Here is a 17,730-nt window from a genome sequence, read left to right on the forward strand (position 1 = left end):
GGAATATGTTTGAAAGGTTGTTAGAGACACGTAGGGATGGGAAGCACGGTATTTCTAAAGTGTATAGAATACTCACAGAATTAGACACAAACACAAAGTTAATTTTTATCACAAAATGGGAAAGGGATATGGGAGTTGGGTTTGATGAAGATAGACAGAGAAAGATGTTTAGATTGATACACGATAATGTTAGTATGAGAGAGGTTGAGGTTAATTATAAGTGTGTCACACGATGGCACATTACACCAAGTGTAGAGCACAAGATGAATGGGGAAAATTTAAATATGTGTTGGAGAGGATGTGGAGAGATGGGCACGATGTTTCACATATGGTGGGAATGTCCGAAAATCCAGGTTTTTTGGAAGTTAATAGTCAAATTGATTAAAGAAATAACTGAAATTGACATAGGGTTAGACCCAACGACGTGCCTCCTACACAATGTGGAGACATCTGTAAATAAATATAAAGATTCAGGTATCTGGTACTTCTTGAATGCGGCGAAAGGGTTGATACCCAAGTTTTGGCGGAAAGCTGAGGTACCGAAGGAGGAAGACTGGATTAATAGAGTAAACCAGATAGGTAGAATGGAAAAATCATACCATATGCAGGAAGATAGGATGAGAGTTTATTTTAGGAGATGGGAAAAGTGGGAAAGAGCAGGATTGAAAGAGAAATATAGGAAAATATGAACTAGGATGTTAGCAAAGAAATTAACAAGCCTCAAGAGATTAGAATGGGTTAGAGTCTGCAGAGGGGGAGGAGGGGGGATGAGGGGTGGGAAGGGGGAATAGTGGGATGGGAAAGAAAAGAGTTTTTAGTAAGGGAAAGGTAGAAATGTTATAAATGTTTATTCGTATGAGAATTATTTCCCTTTCTGGGTTTTTGTATTAACATGAAAAATTTAATAAATGACTAAATTAAAAAAAAAAAACACTAGGCGCGTTAAGCGATTGAGCGTTGATTCATTTCAATAGCCAGAATAAATTATTATGAAATGAATTAACACCCATTTGCTGCCTGTAAACACACCTAACCCTTGAAAAAGCATTAGACACTTATGTTTTAGGCATTTTTTCTGTCAAAACGCTGCTGCCAAGAGGAGGAACATTCTTTAAAACGTCCTGTGTGCATGAGATTTTAGGCCCAAAAATACAGGAAAGGATGCAGGCCTTTTCCATTACTTTTCACAGATCTGGATGGACTCAGGTAATCAGATGTAAACGGACACAAGTTTGTTTACACCCAACTGCTCATAGGCTAACATGGAGCTTCTGAACAGGTCTGCCTGAAAAACTGACAGGTGAACTGGTTGGACCGCCTGTGTGAAGGGGGCCTTAATGGTGACCATACACACATCAGTTTTATTTATCTGATCAATGTGTGATTCAGTCAAACAATTGAATAGCTACAATTTCCCTTCCAATCAATTTAGATCCGATTCAGATTGTACAGGGTAGCTATGATAAATGATATTGATCATTTTGCACTGATTGACAGAACTGAGACGAATACAATCAAATTGGATTGATCAGATTATGAGATTATGTGGTGGAAACAGAGATATGATTGATAACGTATGATCTTAAAGAATAACTAAAGGCAAAACTTTTTTTTGTTTCAGATAGAGTGGAGATGGATTAGAACCTCTGTCAGTTTTTATTGCTGTTTGTGCCCCTGATAAGAAAATTCACCCTCTCTATTTGTCCTGTTTATCATTACCTTCAAAGGTGAAAGTAAAAGAAAATCCCAAATTTGTGGTTGTCCCTAGAAAAGTAATAGAGGGGAAATCTTCCAATGGGGACACTAGTTCTAGTGACTTAGGGGTCCAAGCAATTCCCCTAATTTTCTGGGATTTCCGCTCACTTCCTGCTTTGGCTATGGGACAGGAAGTGAAGGGGAATCTCCCCAATGGGACAAAGATGGTAGAAAAAAATCTGACAGGGGTAATAACCTCCCTTGCTCTATTCAAAATTAAAAAAAAAAAAAGTTTTGCCTATAGTATTACTTTAAGATTGTATTATAATTATTGATTGAACTCCATTCCCCTGTGTGTCACACATTGAACGGATGGGTTGTCAATTATAAAGTTATTATTTCTATCAGTAGAGATCGACTGGAAAATAAATCAGTCAAATATTGAAAAGTGTATGGCCAACATAAGGGGCTTGTTCACACCAGAGGCCGTGAAGTACGACAGTCGCTGGTATAGATGCATTGCACTGTTTACTATTTTTTTCCAACTTTATTGAAATGTCAGAAAATGACATTTCTTTCTCCTCTATGCACCACAGTATATTGTGATGTGTTGGAGAGCATGTTCCACGTTTTTTTCAGCATACAACACGGCAACACAGTAATGTAAACTAAATGCAAAGGACTCAAAGCAAATTGCCTTGTTGATATGATAGAACTGCATTGGGCAGTTCTACCCAGCTCAGTTCATATGATGGGAATGGGCCACAGACAAATTTTGTTTCAGAAGTGTCTCAGGTTCTATTCACACCTGAGTGTTTGAAGCTCCAAATCACTTAAAGCGGAGTTCCACCCAAAAGGGGAAGTTCCGCTTTAAAGATTGGTCTCCCGCTCCCCATTAAGGATTGGCACCTTTGGGGAGCGGGGAGGGAATTTGACAGGTACCCGCTCCCAGTTCCACTGCGATTGCCTAGGCGATCGGAAACGGAAGTTGTCCTCCTACCATCCCTCCCCGAAGTCTTGTGGGACACGTGACAGGTCCCAGAAGATGATGGGTCCATTCAGGAAGCGCAACGCTACTCGCGCATGTGCAGTGGGCACCTGGCTGTGAAGCCACAAGCTGTCACAGCCGGGTGCCCACAGTGAAGATACCGGCACCTGGAATACAGGACAGCTGGTGAAACAGGCTGCGGCAGGGGCAACACGGGACCGTGGGACAGGTGAGTGGCTGTTTTTTAAAAGTCAGCAGCTACAGTTTTTGTAGCTGCTGACTTTTATTTTTTTACAGAGTGAGTGGAACTCCGCTTTAACATCTAGAATCCCAAGGTTTTCAGTTGTGCCATTCACTCCTGAGCGCAATGTCACTTGAAGCTTGTACTTCAAAAAAAATACACAAGCTTCCTCTGAGCTACAAGATTCACACGTTTTGGCCCCAGTAGCATTCAATGGGAACTCCAGAAAAAAAAACACCCGACGGACATTTTTTTTTCCTCCCTAGTAACTCTGTTGACTAAAAATATTTAAAATAAGTAATGTTAAAGCAAAAAAGCTGTACAAATGCTCAGAAAAGCCTATAAAAACTAAACTAAAAGATGCTCAGCTCAAATGTGAATGCTCCCTAAAAGATGTGAAGCAATTACTCTGAGGTGGAAGTAGAGATCTTATTTACCTCCACTTGCCTTATCACCAATTTGGCGGTATTTCTTTATAAATTTGTCATAAAAATAGTGCTGTACGGTAAGGCCTCTTGCACATAAATTGCTAAAGATGCCACATTTTTAGGCATTCAGGCTTTTTTATTTACCGATCTAAATGCACCCCATTTTAACCACTTCACCTCTAGGTTTTACCCCCTTCATAACCGGGGCATTTTTTTGCTATTCAGCACTGCGCTACTTTAACTGGTAATTGCGCTGTCATGCAACACTGTATCCAAACGAAATGTATGTAATTTTTTTTCACACAAATAGAGCTTTATTTTGGTGGTATTTGATTACCACTGGGTTTTTTATTTTTTAATATATAAAGGAAAAAAAGACAGAAAAGTTTGAAAAATAAATGGCATTTTCTACTTTTTGTTATAAAACATCTAATAAAAAAATTCTTCATAAATGTAGGCCTAAATGTATTCTGCTACATGTCTCTGGCACAGAAACATTCCAATAACTGTATAATAATTGGTTTGTGTGGAAGTTATAGTATCTACAAGCTATGGTGTATATATACTGGAATTTATAGACACTGTACTGATAATGGCGGTGATAAGTGACTTATCGTGAGACTTTGACAATGTGGCGGCCAATCTGGCGCTAACTGACACTGGCTGGGAGGGACACCAACTGACACTGACGTCCCTAGTAACACTAATACAGTAAACACTGATAATACTATACACTGTACTAATGACACAGGCTGGGTGACAGGGGTTATCAAGAGAGCAATCAAGGATTAAAGTATAACTAAAGGCAAAGAGTTTTCTTTCCTTTTGGATAGAGTGCAGAAGGATTAGAACACCTATTAGGTTTTTATTGCTGTCTGTGCCCCCAGTAGGGAGAATCCTCATCCCTATTTCTCTTGTTTACATTTAACATTGAAAGGGAAAGTAAAAGAACATTCCAAATTTTGGGTTGTCCCCAGAAAAGTAATAAAGGGGAAATTTTCCCATGGGGACATTAGTTCTGAGAACCTGGGGGTCCCCAAGGAATTCCCTTAATTTGCAGGGATTTCCTTTCACTTCCTGTTTTGGCTATGGAACAGGAAGTGAAGAGAAATCTCCACAATGGGGCACAAATGGCGAAAAAAACTGACAGGGGTTATAACCCTCCCTTACTCTATCCAAAATGGAATAAAATGCCTATAGTACTTTAACTGTGTGCCTAGAAAGTGTATGCAAGTGTAATGTGTGCTGCTTTTACTCACAGGTCTGGCTGCTTTTTCTCCCTGAACTCAGAGTTGATTTCAGAGAGAAGAAACAGCCAGAGCGCTGTTCCGTGTGTTTATAAACTCAGAACTCTGCTCTGTACTGTTAGCAGGCGGCAAGTGGTTAATGGGCCTGTGCATACAAGTGCCTCAACTTGAGCTGCATATGGATCACTAAAAAAAAATACAGAAAACTGTGTGGCTGGACTGTAATTTACACATTTATATGCATATGACACATCCCAAGAAAAGCTAAAAGAATTTTTACATTTCTATATACGCAAAAACATACAAATACTGGGCAGCACAGTAGCTAAATGGTTAGCACTTCCGCCTGGCAGTACTAGGGTCGCAGGTTCAAATCCCAACCACGGCACCACCTGCCTGGAGTTTGCATGTTCTCCCTGTGCCTGCGTGGGTTTCCTCCGGGTACTCCGGTTTCCTCCCACACTCCAAAGACATGCTAGTAGGTGTATTAGCTCCTGTCTAAATTGTCTCTAGTATGTGTATGTATGAATGTGAGTTAGGGACCTTAGATTGTACACCCCTTGAGGGTTAGAGACTGATGTGAATGTACAATATATATGTAAAGTGCTGCGTAAATTGACGGCGCTATATAAGTACCTGAAATAAATAAATACGCACATTTCCTATACTGCCCGCCCTTGTCTTTTATGCAGAATTTTTCTCTCTGGAATCTGATGTTCATACATCAGTACCATGTTCAAGTACTTGAAAATGACCACAAACAACTACGTACACTGGTAGCAGACATCCATACTATCAATTAGATGGTATTAAACCAAAAATGTTATATATTTCACACTTTATAATCAGGTACAGTAACAGTTTTGTTCCTATTAGGATAAAAGTTTTACATAAATAAAAGCTGATCACTGTAAACACCCCTGCCAGTAGTAAAAGAATACTCTCACCCCTATAACTGCTACATCTGCAAGGGTGCTTGTTCTTTTGAAAAACAACAGACTTACTGGTTGAATCACAAGATGAAAATAGAAAAAAGGAAACCCAAAAGTGAAAACTAATGCAGCTTTTACATTTAAGAATTGATAAATTGCAACATAATAAATGTTTGCTTTTGGGTGTAATATTGCTTTAAATGTGGCTGAAATTTCATGACGTTGGCACAAGGCATCTACCTACGTCTGCTCTGGCAGGAGTGTGTCACACGTGTCTGATTAAATGTCCTCCATCATGTCACCATGGATCTACAGATCCCCTCCCTCTACCAGCGATCTGGAATGAAGTAATATTGCCGTGTACACAGAGATAAGTATTCCTGGAGGGGGACCTGCAGGCTGCAGATGTCATATGAAGACCAGAGTCCTCCCATACAGCCTCCAGGGATGACAGATCACAGCTGTGTGCAGACTCAGCACTGCCACTGATCTACAACTGTCACTGGAGTACTGGGGCCCCTTGATTGTGTATTGGGGCCCCTCCAGGAAACCTGACAGTGGAGTACTGGGGGCCCCTCCAGGAAACCTGTCAGTGTAGTACTGGGAGCCCCTCCAGGAAATCTGTCAGTGGAGTACTGGGGACCTCTCCAGGAAAACTGTCAGTGGAGTACTGGGGACACCTCCGAGAAACCTGTCAGTGGTGTACTGGGGGGGGGGGGGGCTCCAGGATACTTGTCAGTAAATTACTGGGGGCCCCTCCAGGATACCTGTCAATGTTGTACTGGGGGCCCCACTTGGATAGCTGTCAATATTGTACTGGCACCTCTCCAGGACAGATGTCAGTGAAGTAATGGGACCCCTCCAGGATAGTTGTCAGTGTTGTACTGGGGCCCCTCCAGGATAGCTGTCAGTGTTATACTGGGGCCCCTCCAGGATAGCTGTCAGTGTTATACTGGGGGCCCTTCCTGGATACCTGTCATTGGAGTACTGGGGGCCCCTCCAGAATAGCTGTCAGTGTTGTACTGGGGGCCCCTCCAAGATACCTGTAATTGGAGTACTGGGGGTCCCTGCAGAATAGCTGACAGTGTTGTACTGGGGCCCCTCCAGGGTGGGTGTACTGTCAGTACCTCTGCTGGAAGAGGGGATTCCCGGCGATCTGCCTCCGCAGCTCATTCTTTATCCCCCAGAAGTCTCCGTCCAGGAATCGGGACAGGGAAGTCGGGGTGATGCTTGGATCGGGGGCCCCTCTGTCCATGGCGGTGAAGAAAGGAGATGAGATGGAGATCGGATGAGGATCGGACTCTCTTCCCGGGGATATGTTGCTCCTTCTGCACTGCTTTCAGATCTGTGTGCTAGAGGCGCGCTCTCGATCCAAGGCGCGCTACACCCCGGATCTGCTTGTTGAAGGAAAAGGATGGCATGCGCGTCCACGTATGAGAGTCCGCGCCCATTCATTTCACTTCCCGGGAGCGCGCCCAGCGATGGGAACTTCGCGGAGTTCAGTAACCCTGCCTGTGAAGTGTGGTCAGGGTAACCCGGGAATAGGCGATGGGGTGTAAAGTCTGTTGTTTTCATAAACAGATATTTATAATAATAATAGAACTTACTTGTATTTGCGGCTTTTTTTCTAATAAATTCCTTCTCTTCATTTACATTTCAGTTCCCCGGCCTGCCTGGCACACTCCCCATCCTATATGTTCCCCCTGTACCAGCAGGACCTATGGAGTCCCATACTAGTCCCCTCTATGTGTGTGCTCCTGCTCTGTACTACACCGCTACATGCAGCGCTTCAACCACCTCACACACAGGCAGCGCTTCGACCACCTCACACTCATGCAGCGCTTCAACCACCTCACAGACATGCAGCGCTTCGACCACCTCATGCACAGGCAGCGCTTCGACCACCTCACACTCATGCAGCGCTTCGACCACCTCACACACAGGCAGCGCTTTGACCACCTCACACTCATGCAGAGCTTCGACCACCTCACACACAGGCAGCGCTTCGATCACCTCACATTCATGCAGCGCTTTGAGCACCTCACACACAGGCAGCGGTTCGACCACCTCACACTCATGCAGAGCTTCGATCACCTCACACACAGGCAGCGCTTCGATCACCTCACACTCATGAAGCGCTTCGATCACCTCACGCACAGGCAGCGCTTCGACCACCTCACACTCATGCAGCGCTTCGACCACCTCACGCACAGGCAGCGCTTTGACCACCTCACTCTCATGCAGCGCTTCGACCACCTCACGCACAGGCAGCGCTTCGAGCACCTCACGCAGGGGCAGCGCTTCAAGCACCTCACGCACGGGCAGCGCTTCGACCACCTAACGCACGGGCAGCGCTTCGATCACCTCAAGCACGGGCAGCGCTTCGATCACCTCAAGCACGGGCAGCGCTTCGAGCACCTCACGCACGGGCAGCACTTCGACCACCTAACGCACGGGCAGCGCTTCGACCACCTAACGCACGGGCAGCGCTTCGATCACCTCAAGCACGGGCAGCGCTTCGATCACCTCACACGCAGGCAGCGCTTCGACCACCTCACACGCAGGCAGCGCTTCGACCACCTCACACGCAAGCAGCGCTTCGACCACCTCACACTCATGCAGCGCTTCGACAACCTCACACACAGTCAGCGCTTCGACCACCTCACACACAGGCAGCGCTTCGAACACCTCACACACAGGCAGCGCTTCGATCACCTCACACACAGGCAGCGCTTCGAACACCTCACACACAGGCAGCGCTTCGAACAACTCACACACAGGCAGCGCTTCGATCACCTCACACAGAGGCAGCGCTTCGAGCACCTCACACACAGGCAGCGCTTCGAGCACCTCACACACAGGCAGCATGAGAAGAACACCCAGCAAAAGCCACACCTCCCTTCCTCCTCCACAGAGGTGATTGACGATGGCTCTGTGTTCCTCTTGCATGTGTGAGGCTTTCAAAATGCTGCGCAGTACAGAGTGGGAGCGTGTACAACGAGTGGACTTGTACAGGACTCCATAGGCCCCAGTGGTGTGACGATCGTGGCGTCAGACCCCAGCGCTTCTCACCAAACTCGTGACCAAAGGACTAGCCAATTTAAAACCGCGCTGTCACGTGCGTAACAATGCCACGCCCAGCTGCACCCTGAACAAAGATTTTCCAGCTAATGGTTCATGATCTGTGTGTCTGCAGCCTGAGAGCGATTGTTACTGGGTCAGGTTAATTACGCAAATAACCCTTCACACTGCCATCACCTCCTTTTTGTACAGAGAAAGAGGAAACTCAGCAATATCAGCAATAACACTATGATGTTGAATAATCGTCTGTATACCACTGTCACCGCAGACAGGATATACAGAGGTTTAAAAACACACGGTAGCGCTCTTCAGAGGCAGGGGTTCTTAGTTTGCATTAAAGAGCTTTAGAAACAGTTCAACACTTTCAGAAAGTAAGATTTATTATTAAAAGGTCAAAAGGGTGCAATAAAAATATTTACAGAAAAAGATGTAGCCAATATATATATATAAATATACAGAGAGCAATAATACAGCAAAGAGATAACAGAAAGGAATTTAGATAGATAAAGTACTTGCCCAAAAGCCTTGGTTTAAGCAGCTTTCAAGTTTCAGAGCAAAAGGGTCGTCTCCCAAAGTTGGTTCCGATGTTACAAGGGAGAATCTTCAACTTAGCTCAACTCAGCTCAGCTTAACTCCAAGCATAACAGCCTTTTCTAGGATCTCAGCAGGGTGTCTCCTTACAGCAGAGAACCAATCGCCTCATTTGGGGAGGGATGTTGGGGCGGAGACCCAAGCTAGAACCAAAAACCCTCACAGTTGATGCCATGGTTCATAACTTACTCTCGGTGCATTTAGCAGTCTTGCCACTAGTAGATTAATACGCAGAATCATCGGCTGAAATATGATATCCCTGCTGGGATGGTTAAGGAGATATTATTTTCTGCTCTCCTGGAGCTGTCAGCTAGGGGGTGTAATATACCAAGCAATTTGTATTAAAGTGAGCCATCCGAATATGTGCTCCATGTTTGTGTAATTATTTCCTATTTGGAGTTATAAAACTATATGGAAAACTGGGTTTTAAAATGTAAATCTGTTTCACAGCCAGCTGGAATGTCTTTGAACTCAGTGAAGGCTTGGTTTATGGCTTTACAATCCCTTTCCAAGCAAGAGTTTCACAGACATATGGGGGCCAGGCTAATTGGGGTTTATAGCCATGAGCTCTCCCACTGGGGCATGTTGCCTTTTGAACTCAGCCTACACACACAGACCACATTCCTGAGGGGGGGGGGAATCGAATCGAAGGAGGGAGACTGATTTGGGAGTAGAAATGATACAAGATGGAGGCCTTTGCCAAAATGGAGATTCGCATCCATCTCTGTGTGCATGATTGCTACAGGTGGCACAGGGGGGACCTATAGAACTGGAAGCGTGTCAGCACAACCAGGGGACACTTCTATATAGTCCTCCTGTGTCACTGGGGCCTATGGAGTCCTGTACAAGCCCCCTCATTTGTAATGTACAGCGCTGAGCGAACTGTTGGCGCTATATAAATACTGTATAATAATAATAATACACGCTTCCACTCTGCACTGCAATGGAATGCTCAGCTTTTTGAACGCCTCACACACACAAGAGGAACACAGAGCCATCGTCAATCACCTCTGTGGAAGATGTGGGGAGGTGTTACTTTTGCTGTATACTGTTATGTCCCCTTTGTGCTGCCTGTGTGTGAGGCTTTCAAAATGCTGCGTGTACCATTGTAGTCGAGAGCAGGCCTTTGCATGTAGAGAGGACTTGTACAGGACTCCGCTCCCACTCTGAACTATCACAGTACATGCAGAATTGCAAACGCTTCAAACACAAGCAGTACAGAAGGAACACAGAGCCGCTGTCAGTCATCACTGTGGAGGAGGAGAGGAGACGTGACTTTTGTTCTAAACAAAAATAATAGAAAAAAACTTCTGTGCTGCTATAGGTATAGATAGTACTATTGAAAAAAAGCTGCAAACACCTAGACCTAGACACCACAAGAAAAGGAAACAAAACAAAATAAAATAGTGTTGCGCTAATATCAATAGCACTAAGGACACAATAATTCGAGGAGTGGGGAGACAGAAAAAATAACCCCAAAACAGAGGTGATAAGTATAAAGGCCTGAATCCAGACCGAATTAGGTGCAATATGAACTGTGACAAAGACAACGTGAGTAATAATCAGCAAGTGAACATAAATAATACATAAAAATGTACAGACCTGAACCCAGACTAAACTAAGTGCAATATAGATTGTGATGAAATACAATGTGAACAATAGTCACCAAGTGAACATAAATAATGTATTCAACATAATAGGACTAACACGTCCTAAATAAAAGAGCACAAAAACACCATGAAAAGAAAACTGTGCCAAAATCAAATGGCAAAAAATATGTGCAAAACTAATCATACAAGGTGCATGCAACTATAAATGCATGAAACTACAAACTCATCATACTATAAATGCATCATAAATAACTGAACTAGGCATGCTCCTCCATATGTTGTGGTCATGCCCTCTTTTGGCAGGTAGACAATTCATTTAATTACAGATTGAAATTTGGATGTATCTGAATTTCCAAATCACAATAGTAACAGATTTCAGTGAATCCATAATAAATTATAACAAAACGAATTATTCAAATTAGAAAATTAATTTAAAATGAATTTGAACATGAATTAGAATTTGAAAATTAATTCAAATTCGAAATGGAAACATATTGCAATAAATGCAGTAAGGTATAAAAGTGAAGTAAGATTATGATTCCTACTTAGGCTGCTGAATAGAATAGAAAACAATGAAACAGGATAAAATAGAATATGAAATAGTAGAATAGAATAAAACAAAATAGAATAAAAATAATTTAAAATAATAAACAGAATTTAATAGAATAGAAAAAAAATAGAATGATATAGAATGAAAAATAAAAGAATACAATACAATAGAATGGAATAAAACAGAATAGAAAATAAAGGAATACAATAGAACACAAAATACAGGAATAGAATAGAAAAGAATAGAAAAAAATAGAGTTGAATAGAAAGAATGTAGCCATATTCTGAAAATTAAAATTTCACGTATTTGAATTAATAAGAGAATATAATAAAATAGAAAGAGTATAGCCATCTTCCAAAATATAACATTCAAAAGTCTAATTGATTTGAGAATAACAAATATATTAAATGAATTTGAATATACAAAGCAAATTCTGAAAATGAATCACTGTATCATAACGAATATGCCTAAACTAAATTATAAACATAACAAATGAATCTGCAACGAAACTAAACACATTTTTCTGTGGGCTCTTACCATTAATCTCTCTCTCTTTTTTCTCCCCAATCTCTTTAACCAATTTTATGGATTCCTACTCTCCCACTTCCTCCCCTTTCTAGGTCGCTACCTGGATGGTCTGGGTGCTGATCGATACTTTAAACCCATTCCTTGCCCCCCCCCCGCCCCCCGTTGGAAGGAGGACCCCATAGGTTTTATCTGTTATGTTAATTTTTTGAGCCGGTAGCCAACCTGTATTTCTGTACATGTATTCCACTTCTGCAATGTATTATTGTAAACTTTGTGTACTCAAATTTTTGTCCTAAAAGTATATGCAAAAATGATGACTGTTGTATTCTTTGTATAAACTCAATAAAACTTACCTATTAAAAAAGTTGAATTCCAGGAATAATCTGGTTTATGTAGCTATGAGGGAGGAGCCACAGCGTCCTGACGTCACACCGCCGAGGCCCACGCTGGTCCGGCGGCCATTTTGGATTCCTATACTGTATATGGTCAGTGTTTGTTTTTTACCTGTTATCTTCTGCACTTTTGGATTAATAAAAGTTTGAAACCATATCACACTATCCCGGCATCCTATGATCACCTTTTGTGTACATTTGCACCTTGTCACTTTAATTTACCATCAGTATTGGCACTTGTTTTTTGGATATTGATGACCTTCATATAGGTTTTAGATCTGTCATTTTATGATTATATACATATTGCACTTTTGGATTTAGATGACCTTAATATAGGTCTCGGACCTTTCAAACTGTGAATTGCATTATATCCTGATAAAGAGAAAACAGGTGGCGCACACACCTAGTGCATTATCCAAGGTTTATTGTAAAGAGTAAAAAATAATAAAAACATACTAACAAATGAAGCATGTATCTAAAAAGCATAGAAAATGACGATGGCCACAACGGCAGGCAAGGTGTCCTCACTGTTAGTGCGGTCAAATACTGACGCGTTTCGGGGACAAATCCCTTTCCTCAGAGCTAATGACCAGCCTCTGATGCAGATGTGTAATGGATGAAAAGTGGGAGCCTTGCTGGTGATGCACTAGGTGTGTGCGCCACCTGTTTTCTCTTTATCCAGTGGCTGATTTCCCCGTCTGAGGAGGGCTGCACCCCTGAAGTATTTTCTTTGGTTTTTGCTGTCCTGATACCCTTGGCTTCCCTTTTGGCTGTGCATATCCTGAGGTGCTGGAGAGTACATATGATATCCGGTTCGGTTGCATTATAACCTGATACTGTTTTAGCGCTGCACCTCATTTTATATATTTAGACTCAGAAGGTTGATTTGGTGCCTTTTTGGTGTATACAGCAGCTCGCCAATTAGCGCTCACTCTTGCATACTTTTACTATATAGAGTGGCTACGTTGGTCCAGCTTTCACAATGTAAGTATTCATATCTCATACCTGAGCAGAAATACTACATTTATAGCTGTGCTTTTCCGGGTCTTGCTGGGGTTCTATGTGAGCGGCTTCCTCTCTGCTCACTGGCCACAGAGGGTCACTCGTTGCACACTACCGCCATTCATAGAATGCCTTGTATTTTTTTATTTTTCATTAAATACAAGGCATGCTGTGATTGGAAGAAGCAGAGATTGTGACAGCACCACCCCTGCTGTCCACCTCATCCAATCTGAGGGGTGGTAATGCCAAACAAGCATTCCCTATGGTCAATGTGCAGAGGCATGGCAAAAATTATCCCCCTGTTGTGTTCAGCAGTGGTGAATGGGGCTGCTCTACAACCGTAAGCCAAATGCTAGGCTTGTGCTTAGAGTGCAGTATTCCCACTCAAAAACCCTATTCCGCTGTCAAAAGAAGAAGAAAAACAGGCATTCAGGAGGTGGCAATCTCAACACTGAAATGTCTGTCAGCCACTCCCCCACCACTCTTTGCAAAGCAATCCATAGCAGACCACTCTTCAGACAGCAATGCAGGTTTAAACAAGCCCAAAAAGTTAAACATACAGTATCAACTTAATGTCTTAGGACTATATATTACCCTTTTATTGGATGGAATATATATAATTAAAACTTTCCTCCTCTTCTCACAGTGTTACAAAATGTACAACAATCACAGCATGAACTATTTTGCTTTGCATGTAATGAGTCTATCTCATATATTAGTTTCACCTTTTTTTATTATTATTATTATTATACAGGATTTATATAGCGCCAACACTTTGCTCAGCGCTGTACATTATAATGGGAGATAGTACACGAGACAGTACAGTAACAATACGGTTCAATACACGAGGGGTTCGAGGGCCCTGCTCCTTGGAGCTTACAATCTAGGAGGGAGGGGATTGTGGTACAGGAGGAAATAGCTATGGGGGATGGAGTGGTAGGAAGAGTGGAGGAGTTCAGTAATTAGCTGAGGGCGGGGTGCTATTGAAGCATCCTGGTCTTCCATAACACCTCAGCAGTGCCACAGACTGATAGCTTCCATGCCACGCCACATTGAGGCAGTAATTGCTGCAAAAGGGGCCCAAACCAAGAAATGAGTACATATGCATGCTTATACTTTTCAGAGGTCCGATATTGTTCTATGTACAATCCTTGTTTTATTGATTGCATGTAATATTCTAATATTCTAATTTTCTGAGATTGTGGATTTGGGGTTTTTATGAGCTGTAAGCCATAATCATCACAATGATGACAAATCACGGCTTGAACTATCTTGCTTTGCATGTAACGAGTCTCTCATATATTAGTTTCACCTTTTAAGTTGCATTACTGAAATAAATGAACTTTAGAGTTTTACCTGTACATATGCTTCTACTATGGGGCTCTCAAAATAGGACTGCAAATGATACTGTGTTTGCTGTGAAGTGGCTCAACATACACTATTTTCATTATTCAGTGGCTTTATTTATTCCTTTAATTTTACTGTTGTTTATTAATTTATTTCACTTTAGCCGGCTCTTGTCATAATACATTTTCCCTCTTGGTTTCTCTCTGGATGAAAGGTCGATGAACTCAGTGTTGAGTGACAGACTACAGTACCCTTGCCCTTATCAAACATGGCCGAGACAGTCGTACAATCACATGATCACATAAACGTTCTCTTCCACCGCACAGCTTCTCGCGAGATAAGACTTTCACCCGTCTGTATTTTGAATTTGATTGGCTGTGAGCTCAGCCGCCTGGACCTATGGCAGTTGCACGCTTTCTACTTGTGCGAACGATTTGAAATAGTAGGAGAGGACGGGAGAGGCGTGTATGTGTTATGGTGAGGGCCGATCTCTTCTAGGACGTGGGATCGGGTCTCCGGGAGACGATGGATATCCAGAGCTGTGTGCAGTAAGTGCCGCCCTGTACTATTGTTCTAGTTTAGCTGGAGTGGGGCGGAGTGTTTACCGCAGCATTGCTACCTTCAGGGGACGCAGTATGGTGTCTGTGACAATGGGGGGGACTTACTAAAACCGGTGCAGCTGTGCATAGTAGGGTTCAGGGGCGGACTGACCATTTGGAAACTCGGGCACTGCCCGAGGTCAGTAGGGGGCCCCATGAGATGCCCCTGGTACCTTTTTCATAGGCTTTTTTGAGTTTGGGCAAGGACACAGGGGCCCCATGATCCCCTATTGCCCGGGGGCCCCATGAGTTGTCAGTCCGCCCCTGGTAGGGTTGCCACCTTATCCCTTTAAAACCCAACACATATTAATGACACAGGTTCAGGGGCTGATTAAGGTGGCAATTAAACTCACCTAGTGCCTTATCTGCAATAAACCAGCCGCAGAACCTGTGTCATTAATGTGTTCGTTTTTAAAGGGATGAGGTGTCAACCCTAGTGCATAGTAACCAATCAGCTTCTGCCTTTAGCGTGTTCTTTTAAGCTTTGACAATAAAACCTGGAAGCTGATTGGTTACTATGCACAGCTGCACCACCTTTAGTACATTTCCCAATATATATATATATATATATATATATATATATGCTATAGATGGGCCTGGAGCTGCTATTGAGCTCCACAATGTACAATAAATCGAGATCTCCTGCTGTCTCCATGGACTGGAGTGGGGGCATCCTGCTTGTCTGGCAGGGTGGGGGGACAGATGGAGAACGGGGTTGTCATGGTACAAGAGCTGCCATCACCAACTTCCTATAAAAAAAAAATGCTTGTTGTCTGGCTTCAGTGCTTTCCCAGAGACAGCCCCGGGCCAAGCATGCTGTAAATGGGTGTCAGGACAATGCCAGAACTCCTTATCTCTATACATGTTCCTGATCATTGAAGCTCTCTTCTGGATCACAGGAAATCATATGTGTGCGTTCTGGGAACTAGAATGGAGCCCACTATCAGCTGTCACAGAGCTGCCCTGGAAGGATCCCAACATATTGTCAGGATCCACCCAGAAGCCTGATTTCCTGTGATCCACTGGAGAAGTACACCCAAAAGAGCTTTGGCTGTACTTCTCATTTAAAGGGCCAAGAGACGGCGATGGGAAGGAGTTAAAATAGAACTGAAAGCTAAATGTTTTTCTCATTTTGGATAGAGTATGGGCAGGATTATAACCGCTGTCTTTTTTTTATTTTTTAAAATTTTTTTTTTGCCATCAGTGTCCCCTTGGGTAGATTTCCCTTCTTCTCCCATAGTCGCAACAGGAAGTGAGATGAAATCCATCCAAAGTGAGGACAATCTAGTGTCCCCACTGGAAGATTTCCTCTCTATTCCTGTTCTGGTGACCAATCAAAATTGTAGACCTTACTTTCAGTGATAATGGTAAATAGGACAAATAGAGAGGGTGATTTTCCCTAACAGGGGCACAGACAGAAATAATAAGCTGATATTTTCTAATCCCCCGTTCACTCTTTAAAAACATTTTTGCCTCCAAGTATTGGATTGTGCATTGTTGTTTTATCCTCTAAGTTACTGTATATGTGTTTGTCTCTGCAGAATGTTTGAAACCCACATACAGGGATACACTGGGGATGACCCTCTGGATCTGTGGGATAGGTGAGTTACAGCACTCCAGTATATGGAAAAAGGCCTCATTCACATAGGCGATGATGCCCATATTTCATGAACAAGCTGTGTTTTTACTGACATCCCTACTTCTCGGTGCTGTGTGAAGGCAGTGGGTTGAAGTCTATTAAGGCGCAACAGCTGTTCCTAATGTGATGGGTGACTGGCCTCGAACGCAGACATCCATGGAATTCATAAAGCCTGGCGCAGACAGATTTTGCGAAGTGTCTCGAGCATTCTAAAAGTCATACATCAAATTCATGTACCTGTCTAGAACTTCTACTTAAATTTGACTCACGCTGCGCCACTTTTGGAATGCACATGAGACACGAGGGTTATTTACTAAAACTAGAGCGTGCAAAATCAGGTGAAGCTCTGCACAGAAACCAATCAGCTTCCAGGTTTTATTGCCAAAGTTTAATTGAAAAAGCTGAATTTTGAAGCTGATTGGCTACAATGCACAGCTGCACCAGATGTTGAGTACACCAGTTTTAGTTAATCTACCCCAATCTGTCTGAATCAGCTTTTCTCTCTGTACGCCAAAAGAGAGTTTGCCTTAATTAGCTCAACTTTTAAGTTTCGGCGCATTCAATGTTACACAATGGAGGAAAAAAGCAAGCCCCATCTGGGTGCAGTAATGTAAAAACCATTTAATGAACAAACTGCAAAAGTAACACACACAAAAGGAAAGTGGTCTCAGGCATGGGTAATAGTAGGGATGGTTGTCAGTATCGTTCCTGGGCCGCAAAAGGATGGAGGCTGTGAACCGGCTGGCAGGTAGTTCTGGAGGCTTCCTGGCTGGCGTGGAACGCAGCGTGAAGGGTGGAAGTGACGTCAACACCGGAACTGACGCTCAATGATGGCAACGCGTTGCGGAGCATTCGCTCCT

The 17,730-nt window shown here is 43.1% G+C and overlaps 2 protein-coding genes across 2 annotated transcripts in view; one reads left to right on the forward strand and one right to left on the reverse strand.

The window, feature by feature from the left end:
* Nucleotides 1–6,889, reverse strand: part of ACOXL (acyl-CoA oxidase like) — a 443,136-nt gene extending 436,247 nt beyond the window's left edge. The window contains exon 1 of the mRNA XM_089686494.1: nt 6,659–6,889. Within this exon, the coding sequence (XP_089542620.1) occupies nt 6,659–6,786 (128 nt within the window). The 5' untranslated portion in view covers nt 6,787–6,889. The remainder of the gene's footprint in view (nt 1–6,658) is intronic.
* An 8,082-nt stretch (nt 6,890–14,971) lies between these two features.
* The window catches only part of BUB1 (BUB1 mitotic checkpoint serine/threonine kinase), a 47,157-nt gene continuing 44,398 nt past the window's right edge, over nt 14,972–17,730 (forward strand). Inside the window, exons 1-2 of the mRNA XM_089686495.1 lie at nt 14,972–15,180; nt 16,773–16,832. Of these exons, the coding sequence (XP_089542621.1) occupies nt 15,158–15,180; nt 16,773–16,832 (83 nt within the window). The 5' untranslated portion in view covers nt 14,972–15,157. The remainder of the gene's footprint in view (nt 15,181–16,772; nt 16,833–17,730) is intronic.

This window comes from Staurois parvus, unplaced genomic scaffold (assembly GCF_062004578.1).
Source record: "Staurois parvus isolate SC_StPar_1 unplaced genomic scaffold, SC_StPar_1.0 ptg000401l, whole genome shotgun sequence".
In the NCBI taxonomy this organism is placed as follows: domain Eukaryota; kingdom Metazoa; phylum Chordata; class Amphibia; order Anura; family Ranidae; genus Staurois; species Staurois parvus.